This window comes from Stegodyphus dumicola, chromosome X1, assembly GCF_044657685.1.
Source record: "Stegodyphus dumicola isolate Sdum_Otavi_A_Nest chromosome X1, ASM4465768v1".
NCBI lineage: Eukaryota > Metazoa > Arthropoda > Arachnida > Araneae > Eresidae > Stegodyphus > Stegodyphus dumicola.
The window spans coordinates 169,761,909-169,786,143 of record NC_140780.1 but is presented as its reverse complement, the minus strand read 5'-3'; the positions used below and the strand labels follow the sequence as shown (position 1 = coordinate 169,786,143).

Sequence of the window (24,235 nt, the reverse complement as noted above, 5' to 3'; positions counted from 1 at the left end):
GGCATTAGCAACAACCACAGTTTCACTTTTCTAGTGTTTGTAGAGGTCAAGATTAATATTTGTTTACCTGACCTAAATAATAAGTGAAGCCTCAATACATCCATTTGGAGTGGGATGTTGCTAATACTGGTTTCTTTTGCTGGCATAAGAGTGAGAACAGAGAAAGAATTAAATTCAGAAGAAATTAAGTCCACTTAATATACCAAACTCTGCTCTGCAACTAATTTCATTCATTTTTTTTTTTTTTAGGTTATTATTATAGCTATATTATCAAAATTTGTCTTTTTTTTTCTTTCGAAGTTTAAATTTTCAGCTATGGCAAGAAGACTTTCTAATTCTGGAGATGTGAAAGGACCTGCAAAGTGAGAGCATATTTGGTACTTGCCTTCTAAAGTGGCTTTAGCACAAAACTACAACATTGGCAGAATTCAGGCTTTAGAAAGTATAACTACAAAACCAGGCGAATCAACAACCTTATTTTGGCATAGATTTTTTAATGCTATAGATAAAGCGAATTTTTTCAACTAATGGAATTTGTGAAGAGATGTGCAATGATAATAAACGAAGATGATATAACAAGTTTCCAATTGTGATGCCGTTCAGCAACCAGTGGACAGTAAAACCTGTAGTATGGCTTTAAATCCACAAAATCTCTCTACCAATACTTATGAAAATAACAAAGAAAAGTTTAGTGAATGAAAAAATTTCGATTTACAGTTAAATAGGAATTTTTGATCCAGCAATTACACAACTTGAACAAAGGAACTTCATAACTGAATTAGAAATTCTGTCCATCTATAAAATTAAAGTATTAGCAGGGGGGGAAAACTGCTTAAACAACTTGCATTGAAAATAATGCTTAACAAAATATGCAAATAAATATTGATTTATTCCCCCCACCCAGTAATTTTTTATTCCTATTTAAAGACATAAAATGCTTCATTATTCCACGAACCACATTTCACAGTTTAATGTTATAATTTCTACTTAACAGATGTACACTGATGATGTAACAATGAAATTTTTTAAATCCACAATCGCTAATGTCTCGAGAGTCTGGATTTTAGACTTTGTACCATATATACATCACATATTCAGGCTTATATATCCACACGTCAAATAATAAGACACAACACTTATAATTTCTCTTCATGAAAAAAATCATTTATAACAATCTTGGTTTATTAATTCTCAATTAAAAGTAGTTTGAATGCAAAAATCACATTTGACAAAAACCTAATATTATAATTCAACTTAAAAATTTTAAAAATTAATAAAGTCATTTAAATTAAATGCTGTAGGAGTGGTTATTGATTCTAGCATGAACAAATGTGTTACATGATCTATTGCAAGCAGGTGAACAATCATTTCATTTTGTTGCATTAGAGCTGAATCATTAAATTTCATTTTCAGTTGTTAAAATTGCCTTTCACAGCATATTTGACCTATAAGACTTAAAACAGTAGAAAATTTATTAGAAATTTAAAAAAAAAAATCCACTTAACTAATACTTACAAGCTGAATAACATCATCTTGTCTAAGTAAGTAATGATCCCTATCTATTGAAGATTTGAATGAGAATTTCCCAAGGTGTTTCAACACTTCTCTTACAGCATGATGCTGTTCAGCTTCCCGCTTTCTTTCATTTAATGTCTCTGCTAAAGATTCTAGTTGAGTTAGTGCCAGTTGTAAAGACATCCGATCATGATGACCCGGAGGTGTATCTTTTAATAAATCCTGTAAATTACAAATATTTCCACAAATATTCAAAAAGATTTTCCACCTCATTTAGAGTCAAAGAAAGTTAACTAATTTTAAAACACTAAAATAAAATAAAAGAAATGAGAGAAGAAAGTCTCTCAAAAAATTTGAAATTGGGTACAATTTTCACTGAAGGTTTACTAAGTTTACTAATATATAATACTAACTTATAATTTTCACTGAAGGTTTACTAGGTTTACAAGTATATAACTTTTCACTGAAGGTTTACTAGTATATAATACTAACTTTTCATTAGCATATAAATCATATCATAACTTTAATTATGTTCAGCTTTTTTAAAGTAACTCTCAGAGATAACATTATATGAATCATCACATTATAAAGGCGTAATTCAGTTCAACAAAGATGCCAATCTTTCATTAATAATAAACTTTATCAATGTACTGATTGACATACCAGAACTACACTTTATCCACAATATAAAAGATGCAAGTCAATACACAAAATTAACATATTGCAACAAAGACAGTATATATTTCAAAATTGCTTTTCTTAATCCTGACTAACTATAAAAAGTCAAGACGAAATTATACATCAACATCCCTTTTCAGCCAAAGAACTACCACACAAAAGCGATTAAATAAGTATACATTCTGTTATTTTCTAATAGCATAATAAAATTTTAAAGCAAATTCTGAACATTCATAAATTCGAGTAAACCTTTTAATTATTATAAAAATTAAAGAAAATGTAATAAGGTCCACAAAATCTTTTCTAGAACCTCAAACTTTTGCAACTACTATCTTTATAAGCTAACCAGACAGCACGTACAAGGTTAGAACAACCTTTACACCCTGTCCTTCAAGTTGTCCTTCAAGTACGCCAAACTGCTCAGAGACTTCTGATTTCTTCCCTTCTCTGCATAACTGGGAAGTTCTTGCCAATCTTGGTATATTTAATTAACAATTTTTTCATGCAATCAAACTGGAGTTGAAACTCATGGTTACTTATATGGCAAATAATCTGCATGTTTTTATTTTCATATTTTATATGGAATTTTTCACCTAAATAAACATGAATTTTATAATGTTTTACAGCTGAATCATTACTTATAACTTGAAGCAGAAGAGCTAACAACGTATTCCTTGCAGTCTGGGTTAATTTATCTTTTTAGAAATATTCACTTAATCAAAAGTTAAATACCATAAATTTGGAAGCGAGTTGTTTTCTCACATTTTGTACGAGTTTAACAAATTTGCTCCTTCAAACACACTCAGCCATATTAAAGCTAAAAACTATAAAACAAATGATTCTATACCTTATATAAGAAATCATATACTACAGACTTTATTAATTACAATAAACAGCAATGATTTACAAGAATTTTCAGAGATTATATTATAAATTAAATGTATTTTAATTTACTGCAATTAGATAGATGCATTATTAATAAAAACACATAAAGATTTAAATTGTTAAGTGTGTTTATCGCTTTTAAATCACAAATACCAAGCACACTTATTTCAAATTAGAAGGATTATGCTCTTAAATCACAAGCTATATCATAACAATGCATCCCGTTAATATAAATTACAACATATTTAAATTATATCAATTGAATTCTGTGTTAAAAAATTTAAATAACTAAGAACTGCTTTGAATTATTGTTATTATTTAAAATAATTATCATATATTGCTTTTAATTTAAATATAAATTTAAATAATAATTTTTAATATAAATTAAAACTGTTTGTGTTTGAAAGGAAAAGTTATCAAGCTTTGTCAAATGAAGAACAATTCTGAAAATCAGATATGCATAAAGGCATGTGGAATATGTCTTTTCTTCATGCAAGGGGAAACACATTGCTTTTAAACACGTCAGTTTATAGTTAACAGACAGACAGGCTTAACAGTCTGGGAACCTACAGATTATATTTTATCAGGGCAGAACTGTATAAACTAAGTGAATACACTACACTTCCTCCGAGGTATAAAAATAACATGCATAAAATAGGAAATCTATTTTAATTACTTAAATTACCTAAGGTTGTTTGACAATGGAAAATGCTTAACTAATTAACTGCGAAGAAGGAATGAAGTACGGTAAAATGGCCAGTCAGAAATCTCAATGCCCACTACTGGCCAAGGAGTGAAAGTGCTGAAGAGTGGTATTTCAATCTGAGCAATTCATGAAAACATTACTTTTCATATAGGTAGCCTTCAGTAATACCATAATTGACTGACCAGTAATAACATAATTGACTGACCTGCACTACCATAATTGACCGAATAGCAGAAATGTATCTAAAGGACAAGACCTATTGCTTTTTACTTGTTTTTTACAGTATCAATGCTTTGGGAATAGCATTTATTATTATTTTCATCATTTTGAGGAATGTAAAGCAGAAGTGTTAATGTCTAAACATTTGAGGAGATGGAACTATCAACGAATTTGAGTAATCATATTCAGGTGTATGTGCGACTGAACTCTGTATACACAAAAGCATGTTTTAGGTATTCCTTTTCTTAGATGGAATCATATGCTTTCTGATCATATCAGTGACCAAGTGGCTGAAAATGTGAGACTGGTAGTGTGCAGTGAAGTCATTTTCCCCTTATAACATCCTTCACAAAGTTTCAAATAAATTGCATGCTTCAGGGATAAATTCATCCTTGCTATCAGCATGAACAGGCCTGTTTAAAGGCCTCTCAAAAAGGCAGTTTCTACTGTCATATCTGTTAAGTCCAAAATTTACCCAGGTTTCATCAGTACAACACTGGCTTACCCTGTGCATATTTTTAATACCACTTAGAAATCAATGTCTCCAGCAATGAATATCATCACACTCAGTGAAAACTGACCTGGCATCTTTGATTTTTTCAGGCAAACCTTAATCATTCATCCTAGTGAGTGAATGGACATATCTGAAAAATGAGCTTTAATAATCAATAGTCAGTCATTCACATCCAGTTTCCTCTTTCTGCACAGTACTCATTTTATTTGATAAAAATAAAACTGTGAACCTTTCTTTGTAATTTTGTTAAAGTTACCTTATCATGTAATTTGATTCGGGTTTGCATACTGATTTTCAAAAGTCATTTTCTCCTTTGATAAAAATCCTTCTTTTTCTGTCAATTTGCATTTTGTCTAATTTATGATTGTCACAGAAATGCAAGTCAAACATGCACCAAAAATAAGTTTCGTTTTCAGATTTACAGGTAAAACACTTGTAATTTTGACAAAATATTCATAACGGTAATCTTAGTGGAACTCGACATTTTTTTCTTTTTTTCCAAACAGCGAGCACTATTTTGTTTTTTTCTCGACACTGGCCACTCCTAAAGTTAGGAGTGGTGGCCATTTTATTGTGAAAGCACCTTAATACGCAGCCACCATTTCCTCCAGAAGGACCAGTTACAACCATGCCTTCTCTGAGATTTTAATCCTGACTCTTCGGAATCACAGTCAGCTCTCCTAACTTAACATTTCCTCCATTTGGGCGGCTGAAGCTGAATAGTGGCTTTCTAGCTTTTTGCAGCTAGAAATTAACACACATGTTGGAGATGAAGCAGATGCTATGAGAGTTGTTTTCTTTTCTTCTAGTCAGTAAATAAGTGCATCCTTAATTGCTTTTATCAGAGGGAGAGTGGGAGTGAGGTCTAGGTTACATCAATGTACAAATTCGCCAATAATGCCAAAAAGATGATGCTTTCTATTGGTCACCAGATGACTGATATGATACATTAGCAAATTTAAAAAGAAATCATCAATGTGATACAATCTATCATTCCATACTGTTTTTTTGTTCTGTTCTCTGTTAAATAACATTCATATTTCATAGTGTAATTTCTAAAATACAACTTCCCAAAACAGAGGAACTACATTCTAAGACGGGCACATACACTATCTATAATATCCAGTATTTTCAGTTTAGGATGATAACTAGTATAGTATTGCTGCTATAGCCTTATATAGATTTTGTATGTGCAGCTTTACACTCAAATAAATATGGGCCAACAATAACATAGCATAAAAAAATACAGAAAATTGAAAAAATAATTTACAGAATTGAAAAAAAAAAATTTAGAGATTTTAAATTATCATGTTAAAACTGATCACAAAAATGTGATATGAGAAAAAAAAAGTAGAGACACATGTAGGCTCATTTCTTGTTGATTTTAAAAGAAAACTCTGAAAAATAGTCCTTGTGTGGTTTGCCTATAATTAATTTATCTTTTTAACAATATATAAAAATTTTGGCAGTTATACATCAAGCAACTCCATGACCAAAACATGACTATCAGAATCTAGAAAATTAAAACACTTTCACAGTTAAATTAAAAAGAGAGCGTATATCAATACTATAAAAAGTACACAAAGACTGTAACATTTTAATAGAAACAAAACACTCGACTTAAAAAAGAAATAAATCAAAAACGTAAAAGGAAAAAATATAGTTACTTGAAGCATTAAAATGAACTGAGGGAACCTCTGGACAGGTTTCACCATAAGGCCAAAGAATGAAAGTCTGTCTGCACTGTTAATCTGTTTCACCTAAAACGCGGTTGATATAGCATAGTCAAATATTTATACTATACAGAACATAAAAGTAAAGGTATAAAAGCGAAAAAAAATAGATATTCAAATAAGCAATTTGAACATACTTTTAAAAAATCAGCAAAGGCAGATTTATTTTTTGATGCTTGCTTAGCTGTTTCCATAGCCAGTGAGAAGTTATTTATAAAATCACTATAAATATCCAAAACCATTGTCTTGGAAAACTGCAAGAAAGAAAACAATTACGAAATAAAAATATTTTCTGCACACAAACATCAACTGAACAGAAGATTACACTTATTTTTAAAAGTACAAAATAAAAAAAATAATCATTAATCAAGAATAAAGTCTCAAACTACTTACAGATGCAACAAATATATCTCCTATTTTTTCCTCTTGATCCCACTGCCGAACGCACTGTGTAAGGGCAATTCCAAAAATATTATGACACTGTAAGATTTGTTCGACCCGGTGAAACATTATACTTATTTTGTTGGCACTAACAATTGGTGGAGTGGAATCTTCTAACGGATGTTTGTAATCCTAAAACAAAATTCATTACCACTATTTATGACTGAAAATGTTATTAAAATTGCTAATTTGCAGAGATAATAAGGAGAGGAAAAAAACTTTCACATACATATCAGTACTTATTGGTTATTGAGGGTTACACATTCTTGGCAATAATGTTTTAGCCTGAAGCATTTGGGGGGGGGGGGGTTGGACAAATATCTCCAGTGACATTTTAATAATTTCCCTATTGTTGCATCAAATAGTCTCAATTCAATAATTATTATTAGTCATAATGCCTGCAGTTAACATTACTAAGGTTTTTGCAGTTAAAGTTTTCAATCATTTAAAAAAAAATTTGCTTATTCTGCAACAAAATGCAATCAACAATTCATTTTTGAGTAATAAACTTCCAACACAATTTTCCTCATTTTCTCAGGTACATGTAACAGCAAAAATGTAAGCTTTATGATCATGTTTTTTTCACATTTTTTCCTTTTGTGTAGCAAACTATTATTTAAGTAAATTCAAATTTTCAGAATTACTTTGGGCACACTGGTTTATTTTCACCTTTGTACATACATTTATTTCTGGACACCAAAAAGTTGTTGACAAGAATATGTGATCCAGTAAAACAAAGAATATCACATATTATATCGTACATTTACTCAATTGTTCCATTACACTGAAAAGTGAAATAAAACTCAAGTTATACTCTAATATGATTTTTATATGACAGAACCATCAAACATATGCACTAAAATTAGGATTAAGCTTTTAACTAGAAATGATGGGTCTCACTACCGTAATCTATTCTCACATAACAAAATACTGCTTACTATGATCAGTGATCAGCTGCATAAATCAAACAATTTGAATTACTAATGAACCAGGTGTTTGCTCATTTTATGACAACAACAAAAAAAAAAAAAAAAAAAAAAAAGGTAAACGGCAATTGAGATATGCAAGTGGAAACAATGTATTTAGTGTTTCTTCTTATGAAATACAGTCCATAATATTTAGCATCAATAAAAAATACTTTTATGGAAATAATAATGAAAAGAGTTAATTGGATAGCAAATACAGAATCGGATCAAGAGCCAAAAAAGGGTAGCATGAATTCTAAAGGTAATGACACTGAAACACATCACCTAGAAAACACATAACTGACAATAAACCTGCAAGTTGGAGAAATTTCAGAAAAATGTTCCATTAATAACATGCAAATACAGTTAGAAGTAGCTTTATTAATAATGTCTATTTCTATTACATTTAAAAGGATGTTTTGAGAAAAAACAGTGTTTCCTGCCATTTTTACTTCAAAATTTTTTCTATGCATCTGAATTACATAATGCAGTTTAGAAATGAAATGTGTGCAAACAATGTATGAAAATACACTTTATCATTTCACTGAAATATGTTAAAATATCCATCTGTTTGTTGGCGTTTTGATCAATACTTACACTATCTTGAAAGAAAATTAAACCATATTCGAACAAAAATAAATTTCACAGGATAGTGTAAATTTCTGTTTCAATCAAATGGCTCCCAACCACAGGGCTGAGCCATTTCTTTTTAACATAATGAATACATTCTAAATGGAAGTTTTACCTTGTATGGTTCTATCAGAATCAAGCTATACTTCTGCAGAACATTTTCAACCCACAGAAGTGAGACCATTTTCAGAAAGCTCTGCACTTTATTTACAAAAGTTTGTAAGTTTTAGAATGCATGTTAAGAAAATAAAGTCCACGGTCAACTTTTTGAACAGCTTATAAATGTTGAATTACTTCAATGTGTTGCACTAAAATTTCACATTAATACACAATGGGAATAGAGAAACTACTTTCCCATTTTGAATTCAAACACAATGACTAATAGTTGAAAGAAAAATAAGTATTTTTAGCTGCAATAAAGCTACACAAAAAGTTCGTTTCTTCCACTTTTAACACTGTGTAGTACAGCAGAAGACTTAATTTTTGCCTCACATCTTTGAGGAGGGGGACCTGCGAGATGCTGTGGAACAGACTCATGAAAATAAAATCTATATTCATTTTTAAACAATGGCAGACACTTAGCTAATAGGATATTTAGTCAACAGGGCATTTAGATGACACGTCCATTTGTCTGAGTCAGCAATTTTCCTGACAGGATGTTTAATCATCAACACGAACATTTGGACAAAAAACATATGCTGTTTTAATTAAATTTGTCATTCAGCCAGAGGCCATTTCCATAATACACAGAAAGTTTATGATTATTTTACTCTGCTTTTATTTAATGCTAAATATAGTATAAATATAAAACTAGACCAAAAAAAAAAAAAAAAAAAAAAAAAGAGAGAACATTCGGTTGGGTAGATTTTGAATATAATGCTATCAATTTTGAAGACAATTACATTTTTTGTCCTCAAGAGCAAAAATTTTTGCAGCAGTTGGAGAAGAGATATAATTTATCTGGATGACAATGGGTAGAGTACAGCAAAAATTACCACAGGCTGAGGAAAATAGCAATCAAACATGAAATATGCCATAGATATCTTAAAAGAAATGAAGCATCTGAGAGCTAAAAAGACGCCCTTATATAAATCTAGCTAAAAAAAAAATGCTGTCTAATAATAGAGCCGTTCTAGAATTGATCTTTAAGAACTGGCTTTCTCAGTGCATGCAGAAATCTTTTATAAATTTCCATGAGAAAAACAAATTTAAGATGAAAACTAGTGTTAGACATACACATCATATATTGGACTAACCATGAAAATAAGAATAATACCAGATTATAGAGTTACTCTAGAGGTAATAAATGGCACTTCCATGCACTTATATCTTGGAACTGAACACCACTTTCTGCGAATTTATTTACCAAACCTCTTATACATATCACTTAGAAATAGTGAATCCTGAATTTTGAGAGCCGGTATATATTTTAACACCGATGGCCCTCTACATTCCCCCCCCCAGGTAGCTGCCAACTGTTAGTTTTTGTTTTTTAAATCCATTTTGCGTACTTTTGATCTGTGTCTATAGAGATGGGTACTTGAATATAGTTATGCAAGTCTGAGGACAAAAACTTTTAAAATTTCGCTAGAAACTTCAAATTTGATGCAACCCAGCTGAACATACTTATGTAAAATATGGGTAAAAAGCTTTTTAAATTGATTTTAATTCAATATTATTATTTTATGAAAAAAATTTAGCAAATAAAACACTGCATGTGTAAACCGTATCATGCTGTAGGTGAACTAATATAATGTTATAATAAGAAGATGTAACTCAGCCAAAAAATAAAAAATTGAAAAATGAAACACTGACTCAGCTGAAAAGGAATGTTGCATTTTTGAAGTTATTTTTATTTTAAATTTAAACAAATTTAAATTTAAATTTTAAAAAACACGTATAAATTATACTCGTATTTTATATATACTCGTATTTTGTATATACTCGTACCCCTCTCTCCACATACACACATTCGACTAATGAGGCAAATTTTTGTAAATATGGGTTGTAATATATCATTTTATTCAGGAAATGCCATTAAATGATTTTATTATTTGATACACCTAAGCTCTTATTTCGATTCTGAGCCCCTTTTGCCTTCTAGTGGCTCCTTTTCAACTTCTGGATAAATTTTGGTTTGCATCTAAAATCGGCTTTTGAAATATTTTTCCTCCTTTCACCAACTGCAAATTTATTTCGAAAACTACCTACCTGCATCCTAACCCAGGGGGAAAATTTCTGTTGAGTTCCCTAATTTCTCATCTGAAATTAACAATCACGATACCCTAAAGAATAAAAGCATGCTTTCAAATGAGCAGTTTTCGATTCCACTTACAGATGGACCTAAAGTGCATTTCTATTTTCCTTATTTTTAAGTAAGCTTTCCTTTAGTGAAGATGGCATGACCCCTGAGCAACTAATTAGTTGCCAATCACCTTTTTCATTTTCGCTGCATTCTAAGATTTTGAAAAACACGAAGCAACGAGTCTACCATGCCACATTTAACTCCTACTTTTGTGTAATGTTTTGACGGCAGACAGCAATTTTGAAATTGATGGGTCTTTCTCCTGGGAAAGGGTGAAGTGCTGAAATTAAAATTTTAGCTAAACAGAAACGAATAAGACACTCGAGTGGAGTAAACAAAGAATAAAAAGAAACTAATATAATTGTATTCAGACCTAGTGCAGTATCAGTAAGCGCTGTCTATCTCCCATGAACATAATATTGAATCCTTGTAACTTGTAAATTAATCATAAAAAATTATTACATTATACTACAAAGAACTTCTGTCATTTCACACAGTAGAAAAGGAGAAGCCTGGTGCTGCCACCTATTGGCATGGTACTCTTGATATGGACACCAATATATCTATCATATATCAGTCTTAAAATTGTGTAAATAAATTATCACTTCTGATTGAAATGCTGTACATATATAAGATTCAGCAAGTGTATGTCATATATTTGCAGATTTTAAATTTTTTCCTTCCCCTCCAATAGAATTTATCAATCTTCAAACATGATACCTTGGAACAAGGCCTATTAATTTCCTAACTGCAAAATATTGAGCATTCATAGGATAGTGCTGCTATTTAGAATCAAAAAGAAATACTAGAAACTTATGATTACAGCTTTTGAAGTACAAAAATTAGCATTTTTTAGGAGGTTAAAAAATTGACAAACATCTGGTATATTTTATATATCGGTGCCCTTTAAAGGGTTAAACTAAATACTTCAAACAAGTTTGATTAATACGTAACAATAAAAATAAAATAAAGTCATTAAATTTAAATAATTTGTGTTTTGTTTACTTATTAATATTTTCACTTTGTTACAAGGCTGGCAACTGCAGAATAGAACCATTTATTTGAAAAAGAAATTGCTCTTTTTTACTGCAAGTCCAGCCACTGTTTTCCCATCTACAATTGTTTTCACTCCTCCAACTGCTGGAAAAAAAAATTTTAACTCAAAATGGCACACCTGTAGGTATCTATCTGAAGTATCTGAAGGCTCTAAAAACTGAAGAGTTTTAGCTTTCTTGAAATGCTCTCATGTTTTCATCTAAATTTATGTACCATCAGCTAAGAATGTTGTCAGCTTTATGCTCTGTTGAGTGAATGTCCTTTCAGCTAACAGCTGCCAGCTAAATATTATGAGCCCATAATTAAATCATTGTTAAAGACTGAAACTATGTCTTCAGAATTAAACAATAAACTGATATCTGAAATAAAGCAATTCAAGTGATTTTTCTTTTAAATGCTAACACAAAAACCATATCCAACGACTAAAAAAATATTAGTTTTTCATTAATTATATTGACTATTAAAAAATTTCACTTGTGAAGAACTGATCAATTGCCTGAAAAATCATGATAATGACTGTTTATGGAATTTTTAAGCTCTTAAATGGTAGTGCATAAAAACACGATTTCTCTCTCTATTTCAGAGGTCTTCAAACACTGTCAACTCAGGAACCCTTAGAACTGTTAAAATTTTTCGTGGAGCACCATGCCACCCTTACAAAAATATATCTTAAAATAATATTTAAAGTAGATCACACTTTATGTAGAGAAAAGAAAAGTATTTCTTATTACAAATTTTAATATAAAATTAATGCAATTTAGTCATTTATAGCATTAACTCATGCCCCATGCATCTTGCACTATATTTAGAGGCAAGGGTACGCTTGCCTTTTTTAGGGTATGCTTTACTTTTTTTTTTTTTTTTTTTTTTACACAAGCTGCCACGTCTAGAATTTCATATTCCACATTTTATTTCTTTCTCTATTTTGTTACCAGATACTTTAATAAGATTTTTCACTTAAATTCGTTCCAAATGGCATTAAAATGTTTATAGTTGTGTGAGAAGTTTCTAAGTAATCTGCATGAACTGACAACCAACATTTTAGGAGTAGCTTAAATTTAGATCTTGACATTCAGTTGCTTGCTATGACAAAAAGTTGTTCCCTTTCCTTCATCAAAAAGCTTTCTGATATATTGTAGTATTCAAATGGACTTGGCAAACTCAAATAGACCAGTGACACTTAAGTTTTTTCTTCTGATAAATAATATCTTAGTTTAGTTCAAATGAAAAAGGTGAGGTGCTCCATTATACAATCTTTAATATCACCACCTAAATTCAATTCATTATAAATTCATTCTATTAGAAAACTGTGTAGTTTTAGAAAGTATTGCCCATTATTCACTTTGGTACACGATGATCGCATGTTAAGTTTCAAAACTAATCTTTAACTAAATAGACCTTTATATTTTTTAGTTAAAATACATTAGTCAGTTCCCATGAGTGCTTTATAATTTTCTTTCTAAATTTTTATTTTGACTTCCAGAACTCAAATGTTTGACTCATGCAACACGAGACTACTGGTCTATTTGATTGGTTGCCCACTGAATGAACTGCAGAATGACAAGAAGCAAAATCAGACTTTATAAGTTTAGTTATGTAAGGGAATAGATGATGGATCATAAATATCCTACTGTATTATTCCTTGAAGCAACTAACAGCATGAACAGATAACTTAATAATGCAGAGAAATATGAACTTGCATGATACAGACAAAGTACTCAAAATCCATGAACCTGCTTAAAAAGCCATACACCAGTTTAGTGAGAAAACCGACTTAAACCGTATAAAGCTGCTTCTATATAAATTTACAGGTTTTCTTCAGTTTTATGCAGACATTATTAGGTTATAAAAAAATTTTTTATAGCTTTCAACAGTAAAAACAAATTTGGCAAATATTTTTTTTTTAAATCGTCAGCAAAACTTGTTTTTGTAAAGCTATGTTATTTATGAAATGAAAATGTTTCATAAAAAAAATTACAAAAACTATAAGACAAATAAATAGCAAACTTGTTTTGATACAATCCCTTTCCTTTCAAAATGCATTTCCAACCTAGAAGACTAGAATATTAAACATCAGTGAAGAAGTATTGTCTGTGTTATTTATTGCACAGCAGCTTTTCTTAGGCATTTAGCAGATTTTATTTCAGATACTTACTGAGAAAGATAGAGTTGCACATCAAATTTTCCAAACATAAACGACAAAAATTATACACATTCATCTAAGGAGGGAAGCTTAAGATTTGGAATTTTTTAACATGTACCCATAAATGTTTTTGCAATAAAGCTTACCCTTATGAGTCTTTGCAATGAATTTAGGTACGAGTTTTCACTATCAACAATGCTCCCAACTATGTACCTTCTTTTCATCTGAAAGTATATGACAATTTATACAGCTATCCATGCATAAACAGAAGCAAAAAAAGAAAAAATTAAAATAACAGCATCCCTCACTTTTTCTGGACTAAGATCTGGAGGCATAGGCGGTAAAGAGAGAGGAGGACGTTGCTTTTTCGGAATTTTCACATCAACATACCCATCTTCATCTGCATACAGCACTGTTTCCAATTGGAACCAAATAATAATAATAATTTACACATTTGTATGTGTGTGTGGATATATATGAAGTAAATGCAAAATATCTTAAATAAAATACTTCCTATAATATTCAAAATGTAAAGCAGATCAAGCAGACACAATTCAGAAAGCTTTAAATCACAAAAAATAGATAAATAAAATTCATTTACATTTCATAATTAAGTGTGTGACTCGCACATTAGAAACATTATTACTTAAAAGCTAATAACCAAATTATTATTATACTATGTCCTTGTAAATCCTTATGGAACCTTTTGTTTTCACAACCACTGTTGAAGAATGTTTTAAACGACAGAAATATTCAAATTAAAAAAATTTTTTAATTTTGTTGGGTAGAGGCGAGCGAACGTTTTTTCTTATGTGCATGCGTATGATGGCGCAGCTGTCTCTTCTCCCGACACATCCGTCATTCGAGAGTATGGAGATGCTGATGTGTTACTTGCTGTGTTATGCTCAATATGATTTCCTGTGTGATCTTTTTATTCATTATTCGTGTAAATAAAGTGTGTTGTCCTAAATCGATGGCTTCTTTACTCTAAATATTGGCCTCTGAACAACAAATGGTAGCAGCTCCGTGGTTTTGTCAAGAAGAATTGGATATAAAATACTCAAGCAAGCAAATATGATGACTCATCAAATTTCGAAATCGCCGACATGAGCCGTTTTAGTGGGGTTGATGACAGGGGGAATAAAGTCCAAACATCTGATAGCTATGAAAAAAGTAATAAATATGGAAATAAAATACCATTAAGACGATCTGAGAGGCTCAAATCAAAACAACTAGCGTCAAGTATAATCAGTAATGTTCCGAATGATTTTTCAGAAGCAAAACAAAGTTCTAATTGGTATGACTGGAAATCCGCAATGGAAAATGAAATAGATTCATTACATAAACACAAAGTGTGGGAAATAGTAGAGAGGCCTGAAAAAACAAAATTAGTAAAAAGTAAGTGGGTGTATACTTTGAAGGAAGGAGACTCTGGGGAAGTAAAATATAAAGCGCGATTAGTAGCGGCTGGGTTTAATCAAATAAAAAATAATGATTATACCGAATCATATTCACCAGTAGTTAACATTAAATGTTTTAGATTATTGCTTGCACTTTCAGCTAAATTAAACTTGACTGTTATATTTTATGATGTAAAAACAGCGTACTTGTACAGTGACTTAAACGAGGATGTGTATATGACTCCTCCACCTGGTTATGAAAAACTGATTGGAGAAGGTAAAGTATGTAAATTGAAGAAAAGTATTTATGGGTGGGTTGCCTCAATCCCGTAGAAATTGGTATATGAAAATAAAAAATGAATTAGAAAAACTTGGGCTGGTACAGTTAGCATTTGATAATTGTATATTTATTTATAATGATACCAAAAACATATTTATATTGTGTTTGTATGTTGATGATTTAGCTGTATTCTGTAATAATAAAGAAATGCTTGAAAATATTGTTTCTAAAATAAAAAATGTATTTGAGTTACATGAAAATACTAATTCAAAATTTTTGGGAATGCAAATAGAAAAACTTGAAAATGGTATATGTTTGTCTCAAACAGAATATATTGAATCTTTATTGACTAAACACAATCTGCAAAATTCTAAAGCAGTAAAAACGCCAATCGTTAAAGGGGCAGATAAAGGTTTTTCATGTACAAATGAAAAAATTGATGCAATTTTGTATCAGGAATTAATTGGGGAACTTTTATATTTAGCGAATAGAACGCATCCTGATATATCATTTGTAACAACTTATTTGTCACAATTTAATCATGTACCAGAAAAAAGGCATTATCTTTTGGCTAAAAGGGTATTAAGGTATTTAAAATGATTTTGGAGTTTTAAATGCATATGCTGATGCTAGCTGGGGAAATGCAGAAAATGGTAAGTCATTTTCTGGTGGTACTATTTTACTAAGTGATTCATTGATTTCTTGGAAATGTCGTAAGCAGAGAAGTGTTAGTCTGTCTACTTGTGAAGCAGAATTATTTTCTATTTCTGAAATTTGTAAGGATATTATTTGAACTGTAAATTTATTATCAGAATTAAAATTTAAACAATTTTTGAATGGTGCAGTGGTTCTGAATACAGACAGTCAAGCTGCCATCCAGTGGATCAACTGTGCAAGATCTTCTACGAAATCCAGACACATGAACTTACGTTTCCATTTTATGAAGGACTTAACAAAGGACAATGTTATTAAGTTGGAATATTCACAAACTGATAATATGATTGCAGATTTTCTTACTAAGAGTGTCAGTGAAGAAAAATTAATGTATACATTGAAAGTAATTTCCTTAATTTCTTAATGTAATGTGTTATATATTGTTTGTATTTCATTTTTGTATTGAAAAAATGTTGCTCGCAAGAGAGGTGTGTTGGGTAGAGGCGAGCGAACGTTTTTTCTTATGCGCATGCGTATGATGACGCAGCTGTCTCTTCTCCCGACACATTCGTCATTCGAGCTTCGAGCGTATGGAGATGCTGATATGTTACTTGCTGTGTGATGCTCAATATGATTTCCTGTGTGATCTTTTTATTCATTATTCGTGTAAATAAAGTGTGTTGTCCTAAATCGATGGCTTCTTTATTCTAAATATTGGCCTCTGAACAACAAATTTAAAGAACCAATTTTGTAAAAATTATGAAATCTAACTTTTTCTCTTCGCCCCAGTCTATAAAGTGATATTTAACCAAGATATTTAATTTCAAAGTTTGGGATTTTTTAAAGCAATCACAGGTTAATTTTCTTCCCCTTTAATGTTATACAGAGATATTACTTTGTGACTTACTAGCATGAAATATTTTTTAATTTACAATTTTGGTACATACGGTATGCTGAAGATATATCCACTCAAATTTATCAGTTTCCGAATACCAAAAATATGTTACTGATATTCTAATGCAATTTTATTACTTTAGAATCATAATCTAATCATCATCATTGACATTAGAAAAATTCATCGAAGCTAGAAATATTTTTCATTTTTAATTTATACAAATAATATTACAAGTTGACTAAGCGACAAGATTAAAGCCTGAACAGCTTTTTAGAGCTAGAAATCTATAAGTTTCTGTGAGTAAGATCTGCTTTTTCAAGGAAAAAGTATACTGATCAAAACATTTCATGGCAGTCTGCATAGTAATGTTTTTCATTTAATGTTTCAACAAAGAAATATGTATTTTATTCCCAGTTATGTACAAATTCAAACATATCACTCTTCAATTTGAGTACGATCCCTGAACATCATCTCAAATTTTGTAATTGACTATATTAGCATTATTTTCTAAATGAATGTGAATTTTTATTAAATATAACTTGGGGTACTGCATGGCTGCATTAAATGTTAAATTGTGTCATTTTTACAAACTCAATTGTTTTAACTTTAAAATGTCATAACATGGATACTTTCCTAACTAAAAGTATTTTTGTAAATGAGTATGTCTTCAACCAACAGTCGTAAAAATAAAGGCCACATAAGGACTTCTATAGAAACACTGCACACAATACTTCAAATATAAGGTGAAATAGTTTTTGCATTTCTTATCAAAATTTACAAGTGCACATATGTATCAATTTACACAGCGTAAAAAAAAAATCAAAATTATTTCATATCATCACTTGAAACACATTTTACAATGAAGAAAATGCTAATGCACATTCTCAAATCAACATGAAAGGTTTTAAGCATTTTCAAACACTAACACAAAATGCTTCAATGACGTTTAATTCAAATGGCAGAAATTTTTTAAATTTATTTATGGAAATATGACACTTTGTCACAGGAATCTGATGTCCAAAAATATAACTACGAACTAAAATCCATAAACATTTTCTTGTTTATTCCTAAGTAAATGTTTCAGAGAATCTGCAGTCTAATTGCGCAAGCAATAAAGAGTATTCACAGACAGTAAACAAACACTACAAGATACGAAAGACAGTTACATACAGCAATCCTCCTATTATTAATCTAGATGTAACAAACCACTGAAAATGTGAAGTCAAATCACTTTTAAATAAATTTTCACTCCAGTTTCTTACAGAAGTTAAATCACAATTATGTAAATTACTATACAAAATGTAAATTTAAATGCATATACTTTCTAAGAGCTATAAAAACAATGAACAGATTTCCATTACAAAATGAAGGTAATAATTGCAAGATAATCTATAAATTCACAATCTACAAACTTTTATTTTTTTTAAATGCTAAGAAATCAAGTAAATACACAAGCTTGATTTCAAAACTGATGATGATTTATCAAACAGAAAGTGACATAGTACATTTTCTGGTTTAATCTACCATGATAAATCTAATATTGCAGAACTTGTATTTCTACAAATTTTTAACTCTTACAAATACCAATAATTCTAATTAACTGGAAAATAAAACTTTAAGAGGCATGGCTAAATTATAAATATCACATATAAACATCCCAGTAATGGTAAAAAAAAAAACTTAAATTGAAACAAAGTACCTCTTATTTACCAATATAAATAACAGATTAGTGTTGATAATGTACAAAGTAATAGGTAATAATGACCTCTTTGAAAAAGAAAATCTTTAATCCATATTTACTCCTACTTAAAATCTGGGTCCAAGAAATTATTAAAATATTAATTTCATTCATATATGGAACACATATTCTTTTCATATAAAATTATGCACTACACTAAAAAAACTCAGCTTTCAGAAGGAATTTCATTTTGCAGCTATCTTGCCAGTTTAGCCTATATAAGTACTGGTGCACAAATGTATAAGACTAGAAACTTAAATTATGTAAAAATTAATAAACTACATATAAATAGCATATTAATTTTAAAGATGGCATTTTAGGCTGTAAAATTTAAAAATAATGCCCATTATTATTTACTAAGATTATTACATGTTTTACTTAAGTATTAAGAACATTCAAACATTCATCTCCAAAACAATTACCTTGCGACTGTCTGTTAATTTTTACACATTTTTCTAATTCATATTCTTTTTTCCTAGTAGAAAACCACCTCGTGAAACCACCAGCAATACCCTAAAAAATAAGACTAGCTTAATTAAGACACAATAACACGCCGAATAAGTACTAATTCAGAAGTCAAACAACAAAAATCAGTGTTATTTTCAAAATTTTCACAGGACTAGTTTCGATGGTTTTACTGAACCACCATCCTCAGTTGCAAAACCGCAAATGAACGAGATAGGAAATAATGATTAGATAAGATAAGAAAGCCTGGACAAGAATAAGCAAGTGGCGCCATCTGTTGGTGAAACCAGAACTAAAACATAATTTCTTTAAAGGCCAAAGGCAAAGATGGATTGGAATTAGGATCGTTAACAAGAACAGAAAGATTTTTTTGAATGTGAAATGCCTCTAAAAAATCCAGTTCTCCAATGGAAGATGTTTTTTGAATAATTTTGGCAGCAGAAAAACTGAAGGTGTGATTTTCGGATCAACAATGTTGAGCAACAGAAGACTTCTGTGTTTCCTTTTTTCTAACATATGCCTCATGTTAACTGATGCGAAATTTTAAGGCTCTCTTAGTTTGGCCAATGTTAATTAAACCACACGGGTAAGGAATCCTATAAATACCCCAAGAATTCATATCCGGAATGGGGTCCTTGAGTATGGAACTCGGAATTTTATTGATGGGAGAATAAACAACCCGAAAGTTAAATTTCTGCAAAATATGTCCAACTTTATAGCTAACTGATGGAAAGAAGGGAATGACAACAGAATTTTTATAATCTCCTAAAACAAGAGTGTGCCTTTTAGTGTGTTGAGATGAAAATTTTTTAACAGCTTGATTAATAATGTTGGGTGAAAAGCCCCTGTCAACAGCTATTGCTTTTAAATAATTTAGTTCTTCATTAAGGGTTAGTTTGGAAGAGCAACCTTGAAGAGCACGGAAAACATATGAATAAAATGAAGCTAACTTTTGTTTAGTCGGATGACATGATTTGAAGTGTGGTGGAAGGCAAACCGATGAAGGGTTACGGTAAACCGTAGTACTGAAGTTGGATGTGTTACGTGTAACCAGAATGTCGAGAAACGGAAGAGAATTGCAAGTCTCAAGTTCAAAAGTGAGCTGAATAGCAGGATCAATAGAATTCATTGTTTAAAGAACTTTATTTAAATCATCTTTATTACTTTCAAACAGGGTAAAAGTATGGTCTACGTTCTGTTGTCATTCCCTTCTTTCCATCAATTAGCTATAAAGTTGCACATATTTTGCAGAAATTTAACTTTCGGGTTGTTTATTCTCCCATCAATAAAATTCCGAGTTCCATACTCAAGGACCCCATTCCGGATATAAATTCTTGGGGTATTTATAGGATTTCTTGCCAGTGTGGTTTAATTTACATTGGCCAAACTAAGAGAGCCTTAAAATTTCGTGTCAAGGAACATGAGGCATATGTTAGAAAAAAGGAAACACAGAAGACTTCTGTTGCTCAACAATGTTGGTCCGAAAATCACACCTTCAATTTTTCTGCTGCCAAAATTATTCAAAAAAACATATTCCATTGGAGAACTGGATTTTCTAGAGGCATTCCACATTCAAAAAAATCTTTCTGTTCTTGTTAACGATCCTAATTCCAATCCATCTTTGCCTTTGACCTTTAAAGAAATTATGTTTTAGTTCTGGTTTCACCAACAGATGGCGCCACTTGCTTATTCTTGTCCAGGCTTTCTTATCTTATCTAATCATTATTTCCTATCTCGTTCGTTTGCGGTTTTGCAGCTGAGGATGGTGGTTCAGTAAAACCATCGAAACTAGTCCTGTGAAAGTTTTGAAAATAACGCTGATTTTTGTTGTTTGACTTCTGAATTAAGACTAGCTTAATTTTAAATCTGCATTAAGATCCTAAAATAAAAAGTTAAAATAAAAACAAATTTTTAAAACAATAAAACTTTTTATGACAATGAAAATATAAAAATTATCCCCCCCCAAACTGAAAATGGAAGTAATTTTAGTTACTGAGAAAATTTTTCAATCCTGAACTCTCAGAAATACATATATAAAATGCAAAATATAAAATATAAAAGAAAATTAGAAACAAAAAACAAACGTAATTCAGAAATAGTCCTTTTCATTCCTAAGTTCAATTTAACTATGCCCTCTTCAAAGAATATGTACTGCATCACTTACATCATTATTTCATCTGCAATGATGCACGCATACTTGCCAACCTTTGACACTCAAAAATCAGGAGTTTTTTTAAGAAATCAGGAGATTTTTCACAATGTTATAAAGACTTTTTAAATAATAAAAATATAGTTTTTAATAATGAATTAACTTTAAATAGTAACTAATTCTTAAATGCAAGCAATTACACATAAAAAACATTTTTATTACTCGCATCATTTAAAAAAAAAAAAAAAAAAAAAAGACACTTTAATCAGTTTCCGTACAAATGTTATAAACAGTGGCAGATTTTGCTTTCTGTAAGAAAGAAACTTCATAATTTTTGTTCATAACAATTGCCACGTAGGCCTGCTTTCGCTAATAAAAGTTTTCCTAATGTGTCATCGCTAATATTAGATCTAAATTTAGTTCTCGTTTTCGCAACAACACTGAAAATACTTTCACACTCTGCATTACTATGGGGAACTGTCAAGATGGCCAACATAATTCTAGACAGTTCACTAGACAGTTAGGCTCGCTGAATACATTGGCAGCTCTCTACATAATCATCAGACTGTCGCCTTACTCATGCTGGACGTGGCAAAAGCCTTCGACCATGTCTGGCATGAAGGGCTTTTTTTCAAGCTTATTAACCATGGCTTTTCACCTGCTCTTATCAGGATTATTCACTCCTTTTTGTGTGGGCGTAAATTTCAGGTTTCTATAGGAAAGGACTGCTCAGGCTTTAAGAGAATTAGGGCAGCATCCCACAAGGGAGCATTATAGGTAATGTCTTGTACTTATTTTACGTCGCAGATCTACCAAGGGCCAACCTGGATTATAATTATTTTCTTGGACGCTACGCTGACGACACTGCACTAGTAGAAGTCGGCAAACCTCAACTTTGCGATCCGCAAGCTGCAGAGCATTATACCGCAAATTGAGCACTGGTGTCGCAAATGGCGGATATGTATCAATGAAGATAAGTCCCAACTACTGATTATAAGGAGGAAGCACTCACGGACTAATATCACTGAAAACTTATGCTCTTCATCACCGAGGTCCCCCGTGTTAACAAGGCAAAATATTGTACTCAACACCAAATTCAACTGGAAGGACCACATTATGCACGTTCGGGTGGGGGGGGAACTATCGGCGTGATTCAAAGTCTCACCCCTCTACTCAGTTATGATTCAAAATTAGACCTACGAAGAAAGAGGCATCTCTACATTTCAGTCATCAGACCCATTTTCTCATATGCCTCGCCTGCATGGGCTACTATGAGGACTAGGGATTTGGATAAACTGTAAATTATGCAGAACAAGCTGCTGCGTACTATGACTCGTGCTCATTACTACATCTCAAACAAAACTCTACACACGGATCTTAAAATCGAGCCTGTCCTAAATTTTCTGCACCAGATGAATGATAATTTCTTTAAGAAAGCAATTAACTGCCCACACCTCAAGAATCTTAAAGTTCTTGATTATATGTCCTAGAAGAGGACCGTGAACTCAGACCACTGACCGCCCACCTGTCCCGGGATGCTAACTTTCCGACATAGCATGCATTCCGTCTGTACATATGTATATAGCACACCCTTTTAATTTAAATTTGTATGGCATCCTTATGCATGTAATGTTAAAAGTAGTACTGCATTTTCTTATTTAATCCCTTCATACTTCATTTTTTACTCATTGTATCCATGTTTTGTATTTTTGTATCTTAACATATTTTATCTCAGCTGTGCACTTATTAGGAACTATCAACTTAGGATTTTCTCCCCTGATCTTTTTGCATCAACCGCCCTAGCACCTTACTGCTCCTAGGCTCCGCCTCTCAGGTTCTCTGCGCTCTCTCGAGCCATGTGGCTTATTGGTCACACCCTCTACCTTCCCACCTTAGTCCTCCGTAATCCCACGTCCAGACAGTTAATGTCAGGTACCCACTGGGCATATCTCGCTGAGTTGGTAACATCACGCTTAGCACGATAATTCGGCTATAAACGTTCAGTTCGGTTTAGAAGTTACCTGATTCGCAAGGTTTTGTTTTAGATATAAATCTAGAGAAAACTCGATTGCTTTTAGATGTCCAAAATCACTTTTTTTTTTTTTTTTTTTTTTTTGTTCATATAACAAGGAATTAAGCCAAGTTCCATAAAAATCGTGAGAAATTATAAGAATAAGAAAAAGTCGGGAGAAATATATTGCAAATCGGGTTGGCGGGAGAGCAGTCAAAAATCGGGAGAGTTTGCAACTCTGTGCATGGATGGTACTGTAAAACTCTTATCCGATCACTATTCAAAACTGAAATAAAGGAGCTGAGTTAAAAAATACCTCAGCTGCAGAATATGCATTTACACTTCCTTCTCTGCTCTTGTTTTGCAAGCACATAATTAAATACTTTGCTGTTCTATTGTTTAAAGAAATGCTATGCATGTATAAAATTATGGGAAGCGTATAGCACCCAAAGTGTTGCGTAAACCAAGAATAAATGTTTTAACCCTTTCAGTTCCAATGGGTTGTATTAGTCCCAGTAGATGTTTAAAAAAAGCCTAGAGACATGTGGGAGAGGTTTTGAAAATCTTCTCTGAAAATTGTCGCACACATCTTCCTATACAAGCATAGTGAATTTGTTTACTATAAGGTGAGCATGCAATATGTCATGTGCTACATCTTAACGTTTAAACAAATAAATTGAGACTGAAAGGGTTAAGATATGGCCAAGAAATTATTCGCAAAAAAATGATATTGCAATTATTAAGATGGTTGTGCTTTCCAAAGTCCCAATCATCTAATACGCAACCTGTACCGTCTACCGGACAGCATGAGAGTCCTACAGGCACTGAACAAGAACGGCACACAAGCCTTCCA

At 31.4% G+C, this 24,235-nt stretch overlaps 1 protein-coding gene across 2 annotated transcripts in view; it reads right to left on the bottom strand.

Moving 5' to 3' along the window:
* The window catches only part of LOC118195868 (rho guanine nucleotide exchange factor 10-like protein), a 163,668-nt gene that overhangs the window by 69,233 nt on the left and 70,200 nt on the right, over positions 1–24,235 (bottom strand). For both annotated transcript variants that reach the window (XM_035367208.2, XM_085808331.1), the window contains 7 exons: positions 19,180–19,270; positions 14,099–14,202; positions 13,937–14,014; positions 6,644–6,823; positions 6,388–6,504; positions 6,185–6,277; positions 1,516–1,737 (listed from right to left, as the gene is read on the bottom strand). In XM_035367208.2, the coding sequence (XP_035223099.1) occupies positions 1,516–1,737; positions 6,185–6,277; positions 6,388–6,504; positions 6,644–6,823; positions 13,937–14,014; positions 14,099–14,202; positions 19,180–19,270 (885 nt within the window). The remainder of the gene's footprint in view (positions 1–1,515; positions 1,738–6,184; positions 6,278–6,387; positions 6,505–6,643; positions 6,824–13,936; positions 14,015–14,098; positions 14,203–19,179; positions 19,271–24,235) is intronic.